The sequence below is a fragment of the Microtus oregoni genome, unplaced genomic scaffold (assembly GCF_018167655.1).
Source record: "Microtus oregoni isolate MIOR12 unplaced genomic scaffold, Mior012 000033F_ref0000390, whole genome shotgun sequence".
Lineage (NCBI taxonomy): Eukaryota > Metazoa > Chordata > Mammalia > Rodentia > Cricetidae > Microtus > Microtus oregoni.
The window spans coordinates 25045813-25060006 of NW_024543092.1; the positions used below are offsets into that span (position 1 = coordinate 25045813).

A 14194-nucleotide genomic window follows, 5' to 3' on the forward strand; every position below is an offset into this window, starting at 1 on the left:
TGCCTTCCATGGCTGTGTGCTCTAATACCTCAAGTAAAAATGAACAGCATCTTTCCTTAAAAGTAGCTTGATAAATAATAAATGACCCTTGTAGGAATCTCTAAATGGTTGTATGTGTATTTTAATGTACACATACATGGTATGAACTCATAAGCCAGGACTTTGTGTAATATGCTATAGTCATATATAGACCAGATAGTCAATGGTAGTAGAATGTCATGTAACCTCTTAAAATTTAGAAGATTGCTAGATTAAGATTCAGGGTGGCAGCACTTGGGAAGCAGAGGCAGGCGGATGGATCTCTGTATTTCAAGGACAGCCAGAGATACACTGAGAAACCCCGTCTCGAAAACAAACCAGGATGAACAAGGATGCTAAACGACACAGCAGCTTTCTCAGGTCTGTCTCTGTGTGGTGTCTGACGGGAATTCACTTGTGAATGGATGAAGACTGGAAGCCCTGCTCACATCTTAAGATTTGGCCACGTGGCTTGGCAGTGAACCATATGGAACATCCCGTACCTGAAAGATGGCCCCAGGGCCTCCCTTCAGTCAGGTTGTTGCTTCCAGGGACAGTTCCTTTTCTGTTCACCTTCCCCAGTCATGTGAGAGCAGTCTGTGCAGAGTATTTGTAAAGGAAAGAAAGACAAAGCCCATGACTTCTTTACTGGCTCCTTCATCCTCTCAGACTAACAAGTTCAGTTTTTCCTTGCTCTGGAACTGGACAGTATGGACTGCTCCAGTTTCCCTCCCTCTTTAACCCACATGGAGGTGGGGCATGCTGCCATGTGGCAGGTTACAGAGGGAAAACACAGGGCTCCTTCCCAGATACTCTTTTTAGTTTTTGCTTATTTGTATGTTTTATGCACCTGTATGAGCTATGCCACATGTACTGGGTGCCCACGTGTACTGGGTGCCCCCGGGTCATCAGATTCTCTGGATCTGTGACACAGGCAGCTGTGAGCTTCCTGATTTGGGTGCTAGGAACTGAACTTGGCTCCTTTGAAGAGTAGCAAGCCCTCTTAATAGCTGGAGAGCTGGCTCTGGCTGCTCCTGCAGGGACCCAGGCTTGATTCCCAGCACCCATAGCATCTCCCAAGTGTCTAAGTCCAGTTCTAGGGGAACTCAGCATTGTCTTCTGGCCTCTGAAGGCACCAGGCATGTATGTGGTGCACATAACACACAGACAAAAAAATAATAGTAATTACAATCAACTGAGCCATCTCTCCAGATTATTTCTATGCACACATATATGAATGTCTATTCCTACAAAAGTAACATACCATCAACATCAGTATGGCATCCTGGTATTTATACCCTGTACCCCTCTGGGCATCCATGTATGTTCGTAGCACCAACAGTATCACCCTTCATTATGGACATACAAAAATGAAATTCCCATCATTGGACACTTGTTTTAGTAATACAGAGACATTGTAAATAATGTATCAAGCAACATTTTTATACTTATATAAGTCTTTGGTAACTACTTTCTTAGGATAAAGTCCTAGAGATGGAATTGTGGGGTCCTGAGGCATAAGGAACATTTTTAAGGATTTAACCCTTGTTCAGGTGTATCTGTCACATCCTGTTTCCACACAAACTCCTCTGTGTAACCAATGCCCAGGTCACAGCTCTCAGCACAGGTGAAGACTGCCAGGATGCCCCAGTCCACACTTCTGCCCAGTCTGTCTGCCTTGAGGTAGTTTAGCAGCTGGGGCATGACCTAGGGAGAAGACAATAATATTTTAATACCTATATTTTGGTCCAGTTTTCTTAAGTCATTTTTTAAGGTCATACCTGGAATTCAAATATCCTCTTGGCACCACAGGGGCAATCTGGAATATCTTTTTCATGAGGGATATTTTCACCAGAAATCCAGATGGGTTTAATACCTCTTCCGTACCTGAGAATCTAGAAGGTAACAAGGAGTACATCTCCTCTGAGAATTCCCCACGGATCAGTTAAGAGGATCCCCATATGCTGCCTCTGTGCATTACCAACACCTAAACCTCAAAGCCATTATTTCAGCTCATTTCTTCCCTAACTTGTCAGGGCCTTTTTAAACAATTAAAACATGTGTGTACACATGGCAGCACTCATGGAGGTCAGAGGGTAACCTGTGAGAGTCAACTGCTTCTACTATGTGGGCCCCCGAGCACTCATGGAGGTCAGAGGGTAACCTGTGAGAGTTAACTGCTTCTACTTATGTGGGCCCCCGAGCACTCGTGGAGGTCAGAGGGTAACCTGTGAGAGTCAACTGCTGCTACTATGTGGGCCCCCGGGACCAGACTCAGTCACCTGGCTCAGCAGCAGGCACTGGCCCCAGTGTTAGAATCTCAGTTAAGAATAACTCATTACCATACAACTATGTGAGTCTACATACAAAATGTAGCCATAGCAGTCAGTACTTGGCTTCATGAATAGCCAAGATCCTTAAATACTTAAAAAAGGGATATGTATGTAGTCAGACATAGTGTTTGGTTAAATTGTTTAAAAACGGGTAAATTCACTATAATCAGCTTCAGAGTGTTTTTCCTCTCTTTTGTTTAACTTGTATCACCATTGCTAAAACCACCTAGTGTTACAGGCAGACCAAAGCTTCCTGTTACCCCGGTTGTTCACTTGCTCCAGTGTGTTTGGGAAGTTGCCTTTAGGGATTTTTGTTTATGCTTTTTTCTTTTTTTTGAATTCTGTACATATATAATGTACACAGTGTATGGGCACGTGAATCATACTGGTTTTATAAGTTTTGAGAACACAGTGAAGAGGTATAAATCCCATTTTACCTGTTCTGGTTCAAGGGCTATTTTGGATTTAAACTTTTGAAAAATGTGATCTTCCTTGGATTCATGCTTTGCCATGGACTCTAGTTCTTCCTCAGGTATTCTCCCTGGGGGGAAAACAAACACAATAATTATGGAATACTGGGATAATCCCCACAATTTAGCCATTCAAATGTATGGAGAACCTAGTTAACATAATTAGATTCTCTGTTCAAGTAATTTTAGTACCTATTTGTAGGTAACAGGTAATCATTATAGATCTAGTCTTTAAGGCTTCAAATTAAAAACTCTAGCAGTGCGTCTTGGGGCTCCCTGCGATGGGGTCCTCATCACTGCCGTGCTCTAACCATCTGGATTCTTCCTTCAAGCTTCCTTCCATCTCACCCATCAGTGCCATTTCCTGTTCCACAGCCAGTTTTCCAGCAGACCAGTGGCTGCCAACACAAAGTGTGGTAACATGTATCAAAATACAACCTTAATATCTTGAGTCGGATATGCTGAAATTCAATATCACCATTTTGATAAATTGGGGGAGGCGTTAATTAATGGCACTTCCTGCCATAAATAGCCAGGATGCATGGAGAATGTACACTCCCTCACACTGATATTCTCAAGGGAAGAAGCAAAGCCTTAAGCTACTCCACAGGTGTCCCTGTCCCTACCCTCCCTCCCAATCTCTTTCTCCTTGCAGCTAGGACAGTCACTTCAGGGAAGCATTCTGAAAATGTTTATCTTGTGAATGTTGAACGTCCACAAAAGTAGAAGTGCTGAAGTTGTTATGACGAACCAGCTTCAAATCAAATTTCAAGATTCCCCCAGTCACTTCCAGATAATAACTCATGATTAATGAAATTCCTGCTTTTCTGAATCAGGAATTGAATCTAGAGCCTGATACATGCTAGGCAAAATGAGTTCCAAAGCCCATCCTGTTTTTATTGGTCTGGTTAGGGCCTCATGAATTTGTTCAGGCTTGCCTTGACCCCAATTGGTAGCCCTAGAAGGCCTTGGACTTAAAATCATCTCATCTTAAGCATACTGAGTAGCTGAGATTGTAGGTCTGTACCACTAGGATCCACTGATAACTGAGGGGTGGGGTGTGTGTGTGTTGTGTTTGAGATGGGGTTTCTCTGTATAAAAGCCTTTGCTGTCCTTGAACTCACAGAGATCCACCTGCTTCTGCCTCCAAAGTGCTGGGATTAAAGGTGTAATAACTGGATTCTTAACTATTAACTTCTTCAATTTCCGATGATAACCACTTTCTTTCATTATTTTCTCAGTAGTTCTGGAATCAGCTATCTCTCTAAATAGATCATTTTATAGATCTGGAGTACCAACTATAAATGAGATGATCTAACAATTTCTAAAATTTCACAATCTAACAATTTTTAAAAATCTAAAGATTTTTAAATCTTTGTTATAGATAAAGTACTTATGAGTTGCTACCATCTTCCAATAAAAAAATTCAGACCTACTTTCTGCAAATCTGTACTATTTCCTCAGACCTAATATATCAATTTACTTAATAAAAATAACAGCGGTTAGATATAAAATGTGTAACACCTGTAATATTTGCAATTAGGAGGCAGAGTTCAAGGCCAACCTGGCCTTATATGAGGACCTACTTCCAAAGAAAAACATGCCCATCGCTTTTTTCCCACTCTTGAAATATATTTTACTAGATACACATCTGTCAAATCACTGGTTTGAAGTCAAGTAGAATTATGTAGATATATAATTCAACTGTTTACTTTTATGATTGCTTCTTATCTAAGGCTCACTCACACATCCTACTTACATCAGGTAGTTTATGTGCATCCACTCCTAGGTTCTTAAGCTCCGAGCCATCTCTCCAGCTCCGCATCTCACCTTTCTATCAGTCACAAGACATTCACTTCTTTGGGTTCCTGACTCCTGGGTGCCTTCTTCCCACTGTGTGTTCCTGTTCCCGAGCATGAACCAATAACTGAGAGCCTAATTTGGTTTCTATAAGCCTGACCTTGCGGTTTAGAAATTGAAATCCTACTGTCAGCAAGATCTAGAATCAAACTATAAAACTTAAGTTCTTTGTTCAAACACATGATACCCAGAACTTGGTTTCCACCCTGGAAGCACAGGCCAAGTGTGTTCAGTGAGCCCCCCCATGAGCGACCTTAGAGTGTGAAAGCTGGACTCATCATGATCACAAGTGTGTTGGTCACTACTTCTGCCTCGACACAGCCCTAGCACATGAACTCTAGAGACAGTAACCAAAGTATGGATCTAAAAGCAGAATTAAAAGACTGTCACAAAGGGCCCTTGTCATCCATTCTGCAGTTACTGTTCTCATCTCCAATCTCCCACCACGATCTTCTGTTTCACCACTGACATACTGATGGAGGCTCTCCTCCCTGAAGTGTTTTTCCTAAAGTGTATTTGGTCATAGTACTGTAAAACTTATATGCCATGTCCTTACCCATGCTTTCTGTGACATCAGAATAATCTTCCATTTCTACAGCCTCAGGTATAATCTCATTTTCTGCTTCTGTTACAATTTCAAATTCTGGAAACAGGAAGTTGTGATCTGGAATTGTCTGGTTTAAAGGATCTACAAGAAAGTTATTAGCATCATTAATAAACATTTAGTTTTAAGATGATCTAAAATTTTCCCATTTCTAAAGCATTTCATCAGTCTGAACATCAGTCACTATGGCATAGGACAATCACTGTGGAGCCGGACGCCAGGCATCCGGTGAAGTATTGGGCATTAAACGTATAAAGCTGCTGCCTGTATAACACAGCAAGCTCAGTTCTGAGTCAGGATCTCACTGTGTAGCCCAGATGGGCCTCAAACTCCTCCTGCATCTTGAGAGCTAGGATTACAGACAGGTGTCACCACCACTGGCTCATTATTTTTAAAATACATATTAGGCTAAAGTAAGATTAAATGGTACAATAAATATACCAACTGTTAATACAGTCACTTGTTACCAATGTACTGGATGTTATACACAACTCATGAGACTAGCCCAAGCATAAACAGTGATGAGATCACAGTCTACCAAGTCACTAAAGAATTCATTATCTTATCAGATCAGGGGTGCATGTGCCATCGACCAAAAGACAGTGACACTATACATGACTGCTGTTAACTACTGTGTTTAGCTGGTTCTATTTTTGACTAGGGAGTCTAAAAGCCAATACTCAAGATGTCCATATGATTTCAACACCACTTTCATTATTAAAGTATTCATGTTACCAGTTCTAAAACTTTCTAAAGTATTTTGTTTTCTAATTTAAACTTTAATCAGAAACTAAAGTGTCTGGGTTGACTGAGGCACCGAAACTGCTAGAAACGGATATCTTACCTGACTGTTCACAAGCCTGCTTGTGTCCCAGCCGCCAGTCCAGTGTCTGATGCTCCTTACTGCAGTAATGTGCCTGCTTGCACCTAGAGCAGGCTTTAGGGCCCAGGCAGCCACAAACCCTACAGAGACGGGCTCCTGTCTTAAGCTGGAGGCACGCACATTCTCCACTGTCTGAACCTCCCGTCTCAGAAGGTGGCTCGTATGAGTAAAACACATTTTTCCTCGGTAGCTGATTACGAAAAACTGAAACGAAGAGTTATGGAAAGTATAAAGGTTTTCAGTGAAACAAAATCCAAACATTTGAACCTTCTTCTTCACTTCCGCATAAAAAGGAAAAGTAGAGTCTTTTCTTTCAGGGAGGAATTCTTACAGGAGAGGGATAAAACCGGGAAGAATTCGTGCCTAACAATTAGAGTTATGAAAATCTGTAGGTAGGAGCACGTTTCTAAGAGACAGTTTCTATTACCCGACTCCAACTGCCCACATCAACCGGCTCATCCCACTCCGAGGTCTGACCCGAGGCACCCACAGCTTCGGCCCTGCCCCCGGGCGGGCCGCTCACCTCGCAGCCCGGCGCAGCACGGCGGCTCGCGACAGCAGAAGAGGAAGAGGCTGCGGTGGAAGGCGTCGTCCCGGCCGGGCAGCGGCGCGTACACCTGCAGTAGGAAGGCGAGCGGGCGGCCACAGCGCGCGCACGCCAGCGCCCCGGGCCCCGGCAGCCCCGTCAGGCCGAGCCAGGCGGGCCGCCCGCCCACTTTGCTCGGGAACTGCTCGCTGCGCAGTCTCCAGGCCGCTGCCTCCTCGGCGAAGCCCAGCTCCACCGGCCCGGGAGCAGCCATGGGGTCCCGGAGGGGTCGGGGTGTGTGGTCTCCGCACCGGAAGAGCGACAGGAGGCGGAAATGAACGCAGGAGGCTGGAGGGCGGGGCCAACCGCAGCCTTCCGGTGCAGGTCTCTACTTCCGGGGGCGCGGAGATCGGACGCTTTTTCAGGGTTTTTGGGACCTCTGAGTTTAAGGTGTTAATTCGAGATACTAAGGCTGTTGAGACGGGTGGGATTCTCAGCGCTTGAATATAAAGGAGATACTGTAGTTTTTACGTTGAAAATTTGCAGGTTTCTCTTAGGACGGTTTTGTCTTTAGCAAACAAAACTTGTCTAAGTGGATATTGGTGGTGTCGTTTCCCGGAGGAGAACAGATGTGTATTTCCTCCTCAGAGGAGCGAGGGGCAAGCAGGCTTCCCAAGGCAGGGATCAGTAGTTTGGTTCTATTCTGTTGTATCATGTCCGAGACAGTTTCTTATCGTTTTCTTATTTTCATGTAACGTATACATCCTAAGTAAGGTTGTTAATCATAATTAATGTTAGAGTTTGCTGCTTTCCTCCTTTCTTCCCAAGGGATGTTCCGCTGTCCTGCGGGAGAATTGACATTGGGGCAAACAAACACAGAGCCTTGAAACTTGCCCTCTCGCGGTTAAAGGATGTTCAGAACTCTGTGGAAGAGAAAGATTAACGGATGCAGTTGAGAATAAGCATTAGAAACAAATTTATGGAAATGCTTCACACCGTTGGGTGCTCCCATACGCACTGTCCTGTGTCTTGGATTTAGACAGGATCCCTGGGAAATGGAAAGACAAAAAAAAAAGTGTGATATTAGCTGGTGTAAACCAGAATTCCTAGAAGTAAGCTGCTTTCATAGCCTGGTCAACTAACAAAATGGTTTTTTTGCCTTTAAAGATTAAGTTTAGAATGTTGCTGATACTATTTCTTTTAGGTTATCTTTTGCCCCTTAAAGAGTCCTTATTGCCCAACCTTTGTGTCAGACCTAACATCCTGAAAAATAGGTAAAGACGATTAACAAAATGCTATTCTCCACCAATCAAAAGGCTAAGAATGCGTTCGGATAGCTCTGGGCCTGTAGGTGAGACTTCTCTGCCTGTGACTGACTAATGTCTCCACCAGTATATTTTTAGAATACCTTGATTTTAAATTTTCTTTATTCTGTTACTGTAAAAGCTCCACGAAACTGCTTCTACCTTGGAACATTGTACTTGAGAAGACCTGAATGTTTGTTCCCGAGCTATGATCACTCAAATTTAGCTGCAGAATAAACTTTTTGTTTTTCATTTTCATTTCATTTGCTTGTAGCGTTAGAGTCTGTCTTGGAACTCGCTCTGTAGACCAGGCTGGCCTCGAACTGACAGAGCTCCGCCTATCTCTTATCTCTGTCTCTTGGGTGCTGGGATTAAAGGGGTGTGCTACCACCACCCAGCGTCCAGAACCAATTTTAACCCCATTTGAGGTGAAAGCTGTAGTTTCGTGTCAACATTAGTAATGTGACCGAATGCGGTGGGTTCCCATCTTGGTATATGCAGAGCCAAATTAAGCTCAGCCAAGAAGAGTGGAGAAAGATTAATTTCAGCAGACAGCGAGAGCACTGGAGTGACAAATATGTTCATAGAGGGGTCAGCTCGTTTCTAAACATGCTGTTAAGAGTATACTCCTGGGGGGCTGGAGAGATGGCTCAGTGGTTAAGAGCACTGGTTGTTCTTCCAGAGCACCCGGGTTCATTTCCCAGCAGCTCACAACTGTCCGTACCACCAGTTGCAGGGAACCCAACACCAAGGTCAAAACAACTAATGCATATAAAATAAAATTTTAAAAAAAGTACACTCCTGGTCTTGCTCAATTTAAGGTAATTTTATTTCTTCTCCTCCTCCTTCATACTCCTTTTTCTTTCAGAGACAGCATTTCCATTTGTTGCTTATCAGACCTTTGAAACCAAACCACAGGGTGAGTGTTAGTATTCAGGCATCTGTACTGGTCTGCCCTTGGGGTCCTGACAGGCTGCATCCTCAGCTGCAGCTGCTAAGAACACCTGCTGTGCACATTCACTAGTTCCCTTTTAAGAGGTGGGCCTTTCCCACCTCTCATCTCTCTCCCTCCCTTTCTCCCCCACTCCCAGAGTGTCTGACTCCCCCCCCCCCCATTCTGCCACTCCTGTCATCAGAAGCCTGTCTCCCCCTTCCCCTTTTCCCATTTCCTTTCCCCTAAATTCTGCCCCTCCACGTGAGCCCTGTTGCATGGGTCTTTCACGCTGTGGAGAATTCATCTTTATTACGCCTGCAGGCCTCCTGATAGATACAACGGATCTGCCCTGAGCGTCTCACCCAGATTGCACGTTCACGTTTATAGTTTGCCCAGCATCATTTCCTACCTTTTCTGTTACTGGTGGGTTTAACCTGTGACTACAGACAATGGATGAGATCAAGGGGTTTGAATTTTAGCCTACATGACTAAGCCCATGAATGAACATGATACACAAGCAGAAACTATGACATTACAATTATTTTGTAATGGTCTGTTTTTTTTTTACCAAGAGAGGGTATTCAGCTCATGTGAGGTTATAGAAGCTAAACACAGGACATATTACTCATAGCTACAACTACAGAAAGAAATTTTAAATATTTTTATTAGCCACGGCTGGTCTGGAACTGTAGGGGATTATAGGCCCCAGACTCACTAACTCTTCCTCCTGAATGTCAAGATTAAAGGCATGGTCCATCATACCCTGCCCTAAGGTTGTTTTCTTTATTTAAAAAAAAAAAAGGCTAGGGGCTGAAGAGATGGTTCAGCAGTTAACACTGCCTATTGTTTGTTTTTGTTGTTGCTTTTTGTTTTGCTTTTGAGACAGGGTTTCTGTGTAGCCCTGGCTGTCCTAGACCTCACTCTGTAGACCAGACTGGCATTGAACTTAGACATCCGCCTGCCTCTGCTTCTCAAATGCTGGGATTAAAGGTGTGCACCACCACCACTGCCTGGCTGGTTGTTCTTCAGAGAATCCAGGTTTATTTCCCAGAACCTAAATGGTGGCTCACAACCTCGGACTCTTGTTCCAGAAGATTCAGCACCCTCTTCTGGCCTTCTTGAGCACCAGGCACACAGGTAATATACAGACATGCAGGCAGACAAAACACCCATCCACACAAAATAAAATTTAAAAAGAAAAGGTAGATACATTTGGTCAGGGTTGAGGAGTGGAGGCATGCTCGGCTCAGAGTCATAAAGTTTGTGTGTAAAGATTAAAGCTGGATGGGCTGCACTCAGGAGGCAGGGCAGAGGCAGGTGGATATCTGAGTTCAAGGCCAGCCTAGTCAGCAGAGTGAGTTCCAGGGCAGCCAGAGCTATACAGTGAGCCCCTGTCTCAAAAAGGTGGTATCTTAGAATGCTGAGGGGCTACAGGGTAGATGGACTCCCTGGTAGACAGACAGATAGAAAGGGAAAGAGACCACAGGTAGACCATAAAGGGATCAAACTTCCAAGATAGTCAGCTTGACCCTCCTTACCTGAGACAAAAGTCTGGCAGCTTCTACCAAAGGCCTTGTTGGCTTTTTTTTCTCCTGCTTGTGGCTCCCTGATGGGCTGGCTCGGCAAGTATGCCGGATCAGACAACTGTGGACTAACCAACCTTGCCTTTCTTCCAGTCAGCCTTCTCCAAATTAGGGGAGGAAACTCTTTGTGGTGGGGGTGGGGGTGGGGGTGGGGGAGTCTGGATTTTTTGGCTTCCCAAGGTGTGTCTGACCCCGTCCTGACCCATTTCTTCCCCTGCCCCGCTTGGAGAGTCTTTTTCTCTATGTACCCACTTTCCTTAACCACCTGATCTTGCTTCTGTAATCAGTTCAGCTGCTGTCTCCCCCTAAGGCAGGGTTCCTGAGACCAGCCCCGAGCCAATTTCTCAAGCCCTTTTTGTAGGACAAAATCATAGGGAGCGGCTTTTGCATGTAAACATGTTTACAAAAACGGGACCAGGCGGTTAAGGAAAATGGGTCCTGGAACAATGGAAAAAGAACATTTCTAAGAGCAGATAGCTCTGGGGGTCGGTTTATGGTACATCTGTGGTTACTAGGGTAAGATAAATTATGTCTTTTTTTTTTTTCTCGACACGGGTTTTCCTGTGTAACAGTACTGGCTGTCCTGGAACTAGCTCCATAGACCAGGCTCTCCTCCAACTCAGCAATCCTCCTGCCTCTGCCTCCTGAGTGCTGGGATTAAAGGCATGTTGATGGAGGAAGGTCATTGGTTAAATAAAAAGAAACTGCTTGTCCCTCATTGGTTAGAAGATAGGTGGGAGGAGTAAACAGAACAGAATGCTGGGAGGAAGAGGAAGTGAGCTCAGACTCCACAGCTCTCCTCTCGGGAGCAGATGAGTCAGAGAGAGACGCCATGCTCCCAGCTCCCAGGCAGACGCACGCAATGAAGCTCCAACCCAGGATGGACATAGGCTAGAATCTTCCCGGTAAGCGCACCTAGGGGTGCTACACAGATGATTAGAAATGGGCTAAATTAATATGTGAGAATTAGCCTAGAAGAGGCTAGATAGAGATGGGCGAAGCAGTGATTAAATGAATACAGTTTGTGTGTTGTTATTTCGGGCATAAGCTAGCCAGGCAGCTGGGGTGCTGGGGACGCAGCCCCGCCGCCCTTATTACTACAAATGGCGCCCGACGTGATGGACTGAACCCACTTAAAAAACCTGAGAAGGCTTAAAAATAAGGGAGAGAGAGTTTAACACAGATTTTTGCTGTTTGTTGGTGGCGTGCTGTAGAGAGATTTCCTGATTCGGCAACAGCAGGAGAAAAAACGCTGTGTCATTTTAAAGCGCAGCTTCTTGGGGCTGTACTGCCAGCGTGAACTCTGGCTTTAAAGCATTTGTGGCACTCTGCTTGCTAGAGGCAAGCAAGCGCTCTCGTCTAAGAGAAGCTTCCTGACTCAGCTTTAGCTGCCAAACCCTGCAGCTCATTAAGAGGTCCTGCCACGAAACAATTAAATGGTGTTGACAAAAAGCTGAACGCATGCTTTTCGGTTTTCAGCAGTGGCAGGAAAAAAGCTGCGCCGTTTAAAAATGCCGGCTTTCTGGGCTGTCCTGCCAGGGCAAACTCTGACTCTTTTACGCAGGCGGTTTGTGTGGTTTGCAAGCACAGGCTGCTGAAGCTCGCTTGCTGGCAGAGACCTTGAAATGCCATAGAGTTGTGGCAGTAAACATGGCTACAGCCAGTACCTCAGCCATGAGGCTGGAAAGCTAAGGAATGGGCTGGATCCAGCCATCAAAGCCACGGCTTTAGTCCTACTGAGATTGCTTGGTAAATTAAAGACTCATGTGGTCAGAAAAACAGAGAGAGATACAGTAAAAAGAGGTCAAAGACAAAGAAACATTTTAAATGATTTACAGCGTGTTAAAAATATATGCAGACTAAAAGTTGAAGTTCTTAAAGTAAAAAACAAAAAAAGGAAGAGAGTTGTTGTGTGTGGTAGTACACACCTTTAATCCCAACACTTGGGAGGCAGAGGGAGATTGACCTCTGTGACTTCAAGGTGTGGTAGCACATGCCTTTAATCCCAGTGCCTAGAAGGCAGAGACAGACAGTTCTCTGTGAGTTCAAGGTGTAGTAGCGTACACCTTTAATCCCAATGCCTGGGAGGCAGAGACAGGCGGATCTCTAAGAGTTCAAGGACAGCCTGGTCTGCAGAGTTACTTCAGGTCAAAGATACAGAGAACCTGTCTCAAAAAGCAAAAAGTTAAAAGTAAAAATAAACGAAATAGAGGTTAAAATAAAGCGCACAAAGATGGAAAATACACAGAGAATGTTGATACTGTATGCTATTATGCTCTCTTTAAATTATTTAAATGCTGAGGAAGGAGCAACAGATGCTAAAAGATATTTATTTATAAATACTGCTGAACTAATCCAACATAGATATTTTGATGCCTTGACTTTGAAATTTGGATCTAAGGACATGATGCTTTGGAAAGGAAAATCTTATTTTGTTTTCACAGAGGATGAGACCCTGTTCATTTCTTCTATTCCGATTTGGTATGATGGACCACGCCCTCCTGAAGGGTTGGTGTGAACACCTTCAGAAAATTGATTCGCTCAACTGCCAACTGAGATGAAACTAGCATACAGGTTATACCATGAAAGACCTAATTAACGACGCCCCCATTCCGCAGGAAGCAGTTTGGAAAGAAATAACTGCGCCCATATTCCCAAAAAATGTTTATAAATGTTCTTTTACATTTAAAGGGGGATAGGATATAGATATGAATAATTTGCATTAGTATAGATTTTGCTTTATTGATAGAGATTTACGGTCAATTTTGTTATATGTATATGTATTTCTGATATTGATTAAGGTATTGTGATTGTGTAGTTCATTATTAAAATGTAATGTATAATTAGGAAATATAGGTTGTTGATGGATAATCATAAATAATAGTCAAGTTTGTAGTCATGTTAGTTAATATTTTCTAGATGTGTGTAGATATATTTTAGATAGGCATTCTTCATATTTTTCAAAGATTATAGAATATGGCATTTTAAATGTTTTAATAACTTAGGACTTTTCATGACAATGAGACACTCTGCTCCTGACAACACCAATCTACTTCAAGAGGAAGATGGGCATCGAAGAGGATCCTTATGGAGTTTGATAGCCATTTGGGCAAGAAACTGCTCTTGCCTGGACTATTGCATAAACTGGACACAGAGAACCCACAGAGAGAGGACTACTGAACTTGCCTAAGGTGAGATGATCTTTCAGGGTTCCTGATTCATGAAAGAGTCTGCGAGACATTCTGCAGGACACAACAGATAGTGACTGAACTGACTTTGAATTTTCCTGCTTTATGGAAATGTCTGCTGGATACCATGGGCCTGAAGGCTGAAGATGGATGCCCCAATGGTACAGAGGAACTTTGGGTGACTGTCCAGGCAGCGAGATGTCTCTGTCATTTCTAGAGTTTTTAAAGTTGCTTTTTTCTTGTTTGCTTAGGTAGTATTGTATCTTTCTGGAGTCTTTGATGGAGTTAAGAATAGTTAGTTTTAGTTATAGTTTTCCTTAGTTATGATAAAGATTATTGTAACTTTTACTTGATAACTTTTGTTATATGTAATTTTGCTATGTTAAAGTTAAAGCCTTTTTTTTTTTGTTTAAACCGAAAAAGGGGAAATGATGGAGGAAGGTCTTTGGTTAAATAAAAAGAAACTGCTTGTCCCTCATTGGTTAGAAGAT

At 43.6% G+C, this 14194-nt stretch overlaps 1 protein-coding gene across 1 annotated transcript; it reads right to left on the reverse strand.

The window, feature by feature from the left end:
* Window positions 1-1290: 1290 nt before the first annotated feature.
* Window positions 1291-7033, reverse strand: Pdcd2 (programmed cell death 2). Its single transcript, XM_041680274.1, has 6 exons — window positions 6692-7033; window positions 6130-6372; window positions 5238-5369; window positions 2789-2892; window positions 1800-1913; window positions 1291-1725 (listed from the first exon to the last, which is right to left on the reverse strand). The coding sequence occupies exons 1-6, from the start codon at window positions 6966-6968 to the stop codon at window positions 1549-1551; spliced, it is 1047 nt and encodes a 348-aa protein (XP_041536208.1). The 5' UTR covers window positions 6969-7033; the 3' UTR covers window positions 1291-1548.
* Between the last annotated feature and the right edge of the window lie 7161 nt (window positions 7034-14194).

What these genes read in the sequence shown, in the direction of transcription:
- Pdcd2 (XM_041680274.1), bottom strand. Translation starts at nt 6,968, where the DNA reads ATGGCTGCTCCCGGGCCGGTGGAGCTGGGCTTCGCCGAGGAGGCAGCG. An exon ending in TAGCCCTTGAACCAGAACAG is followed by an intron (nt 1,914 to 2,788) that starts GTAAAATGGGAT and finishes GTTACCTTCTAG; the next exon opens with ATTCTCAGGTACGGAAGAGG. An exon ending in AGAGGATATTTGAATTCCAG is followed by an intron (nt 1,726 to 1,799) that starts GTATGACCTTAA and finishes TCTTCTCCCTAG; the next exon opens with GTCATGCCCCAGCTGCTAAA.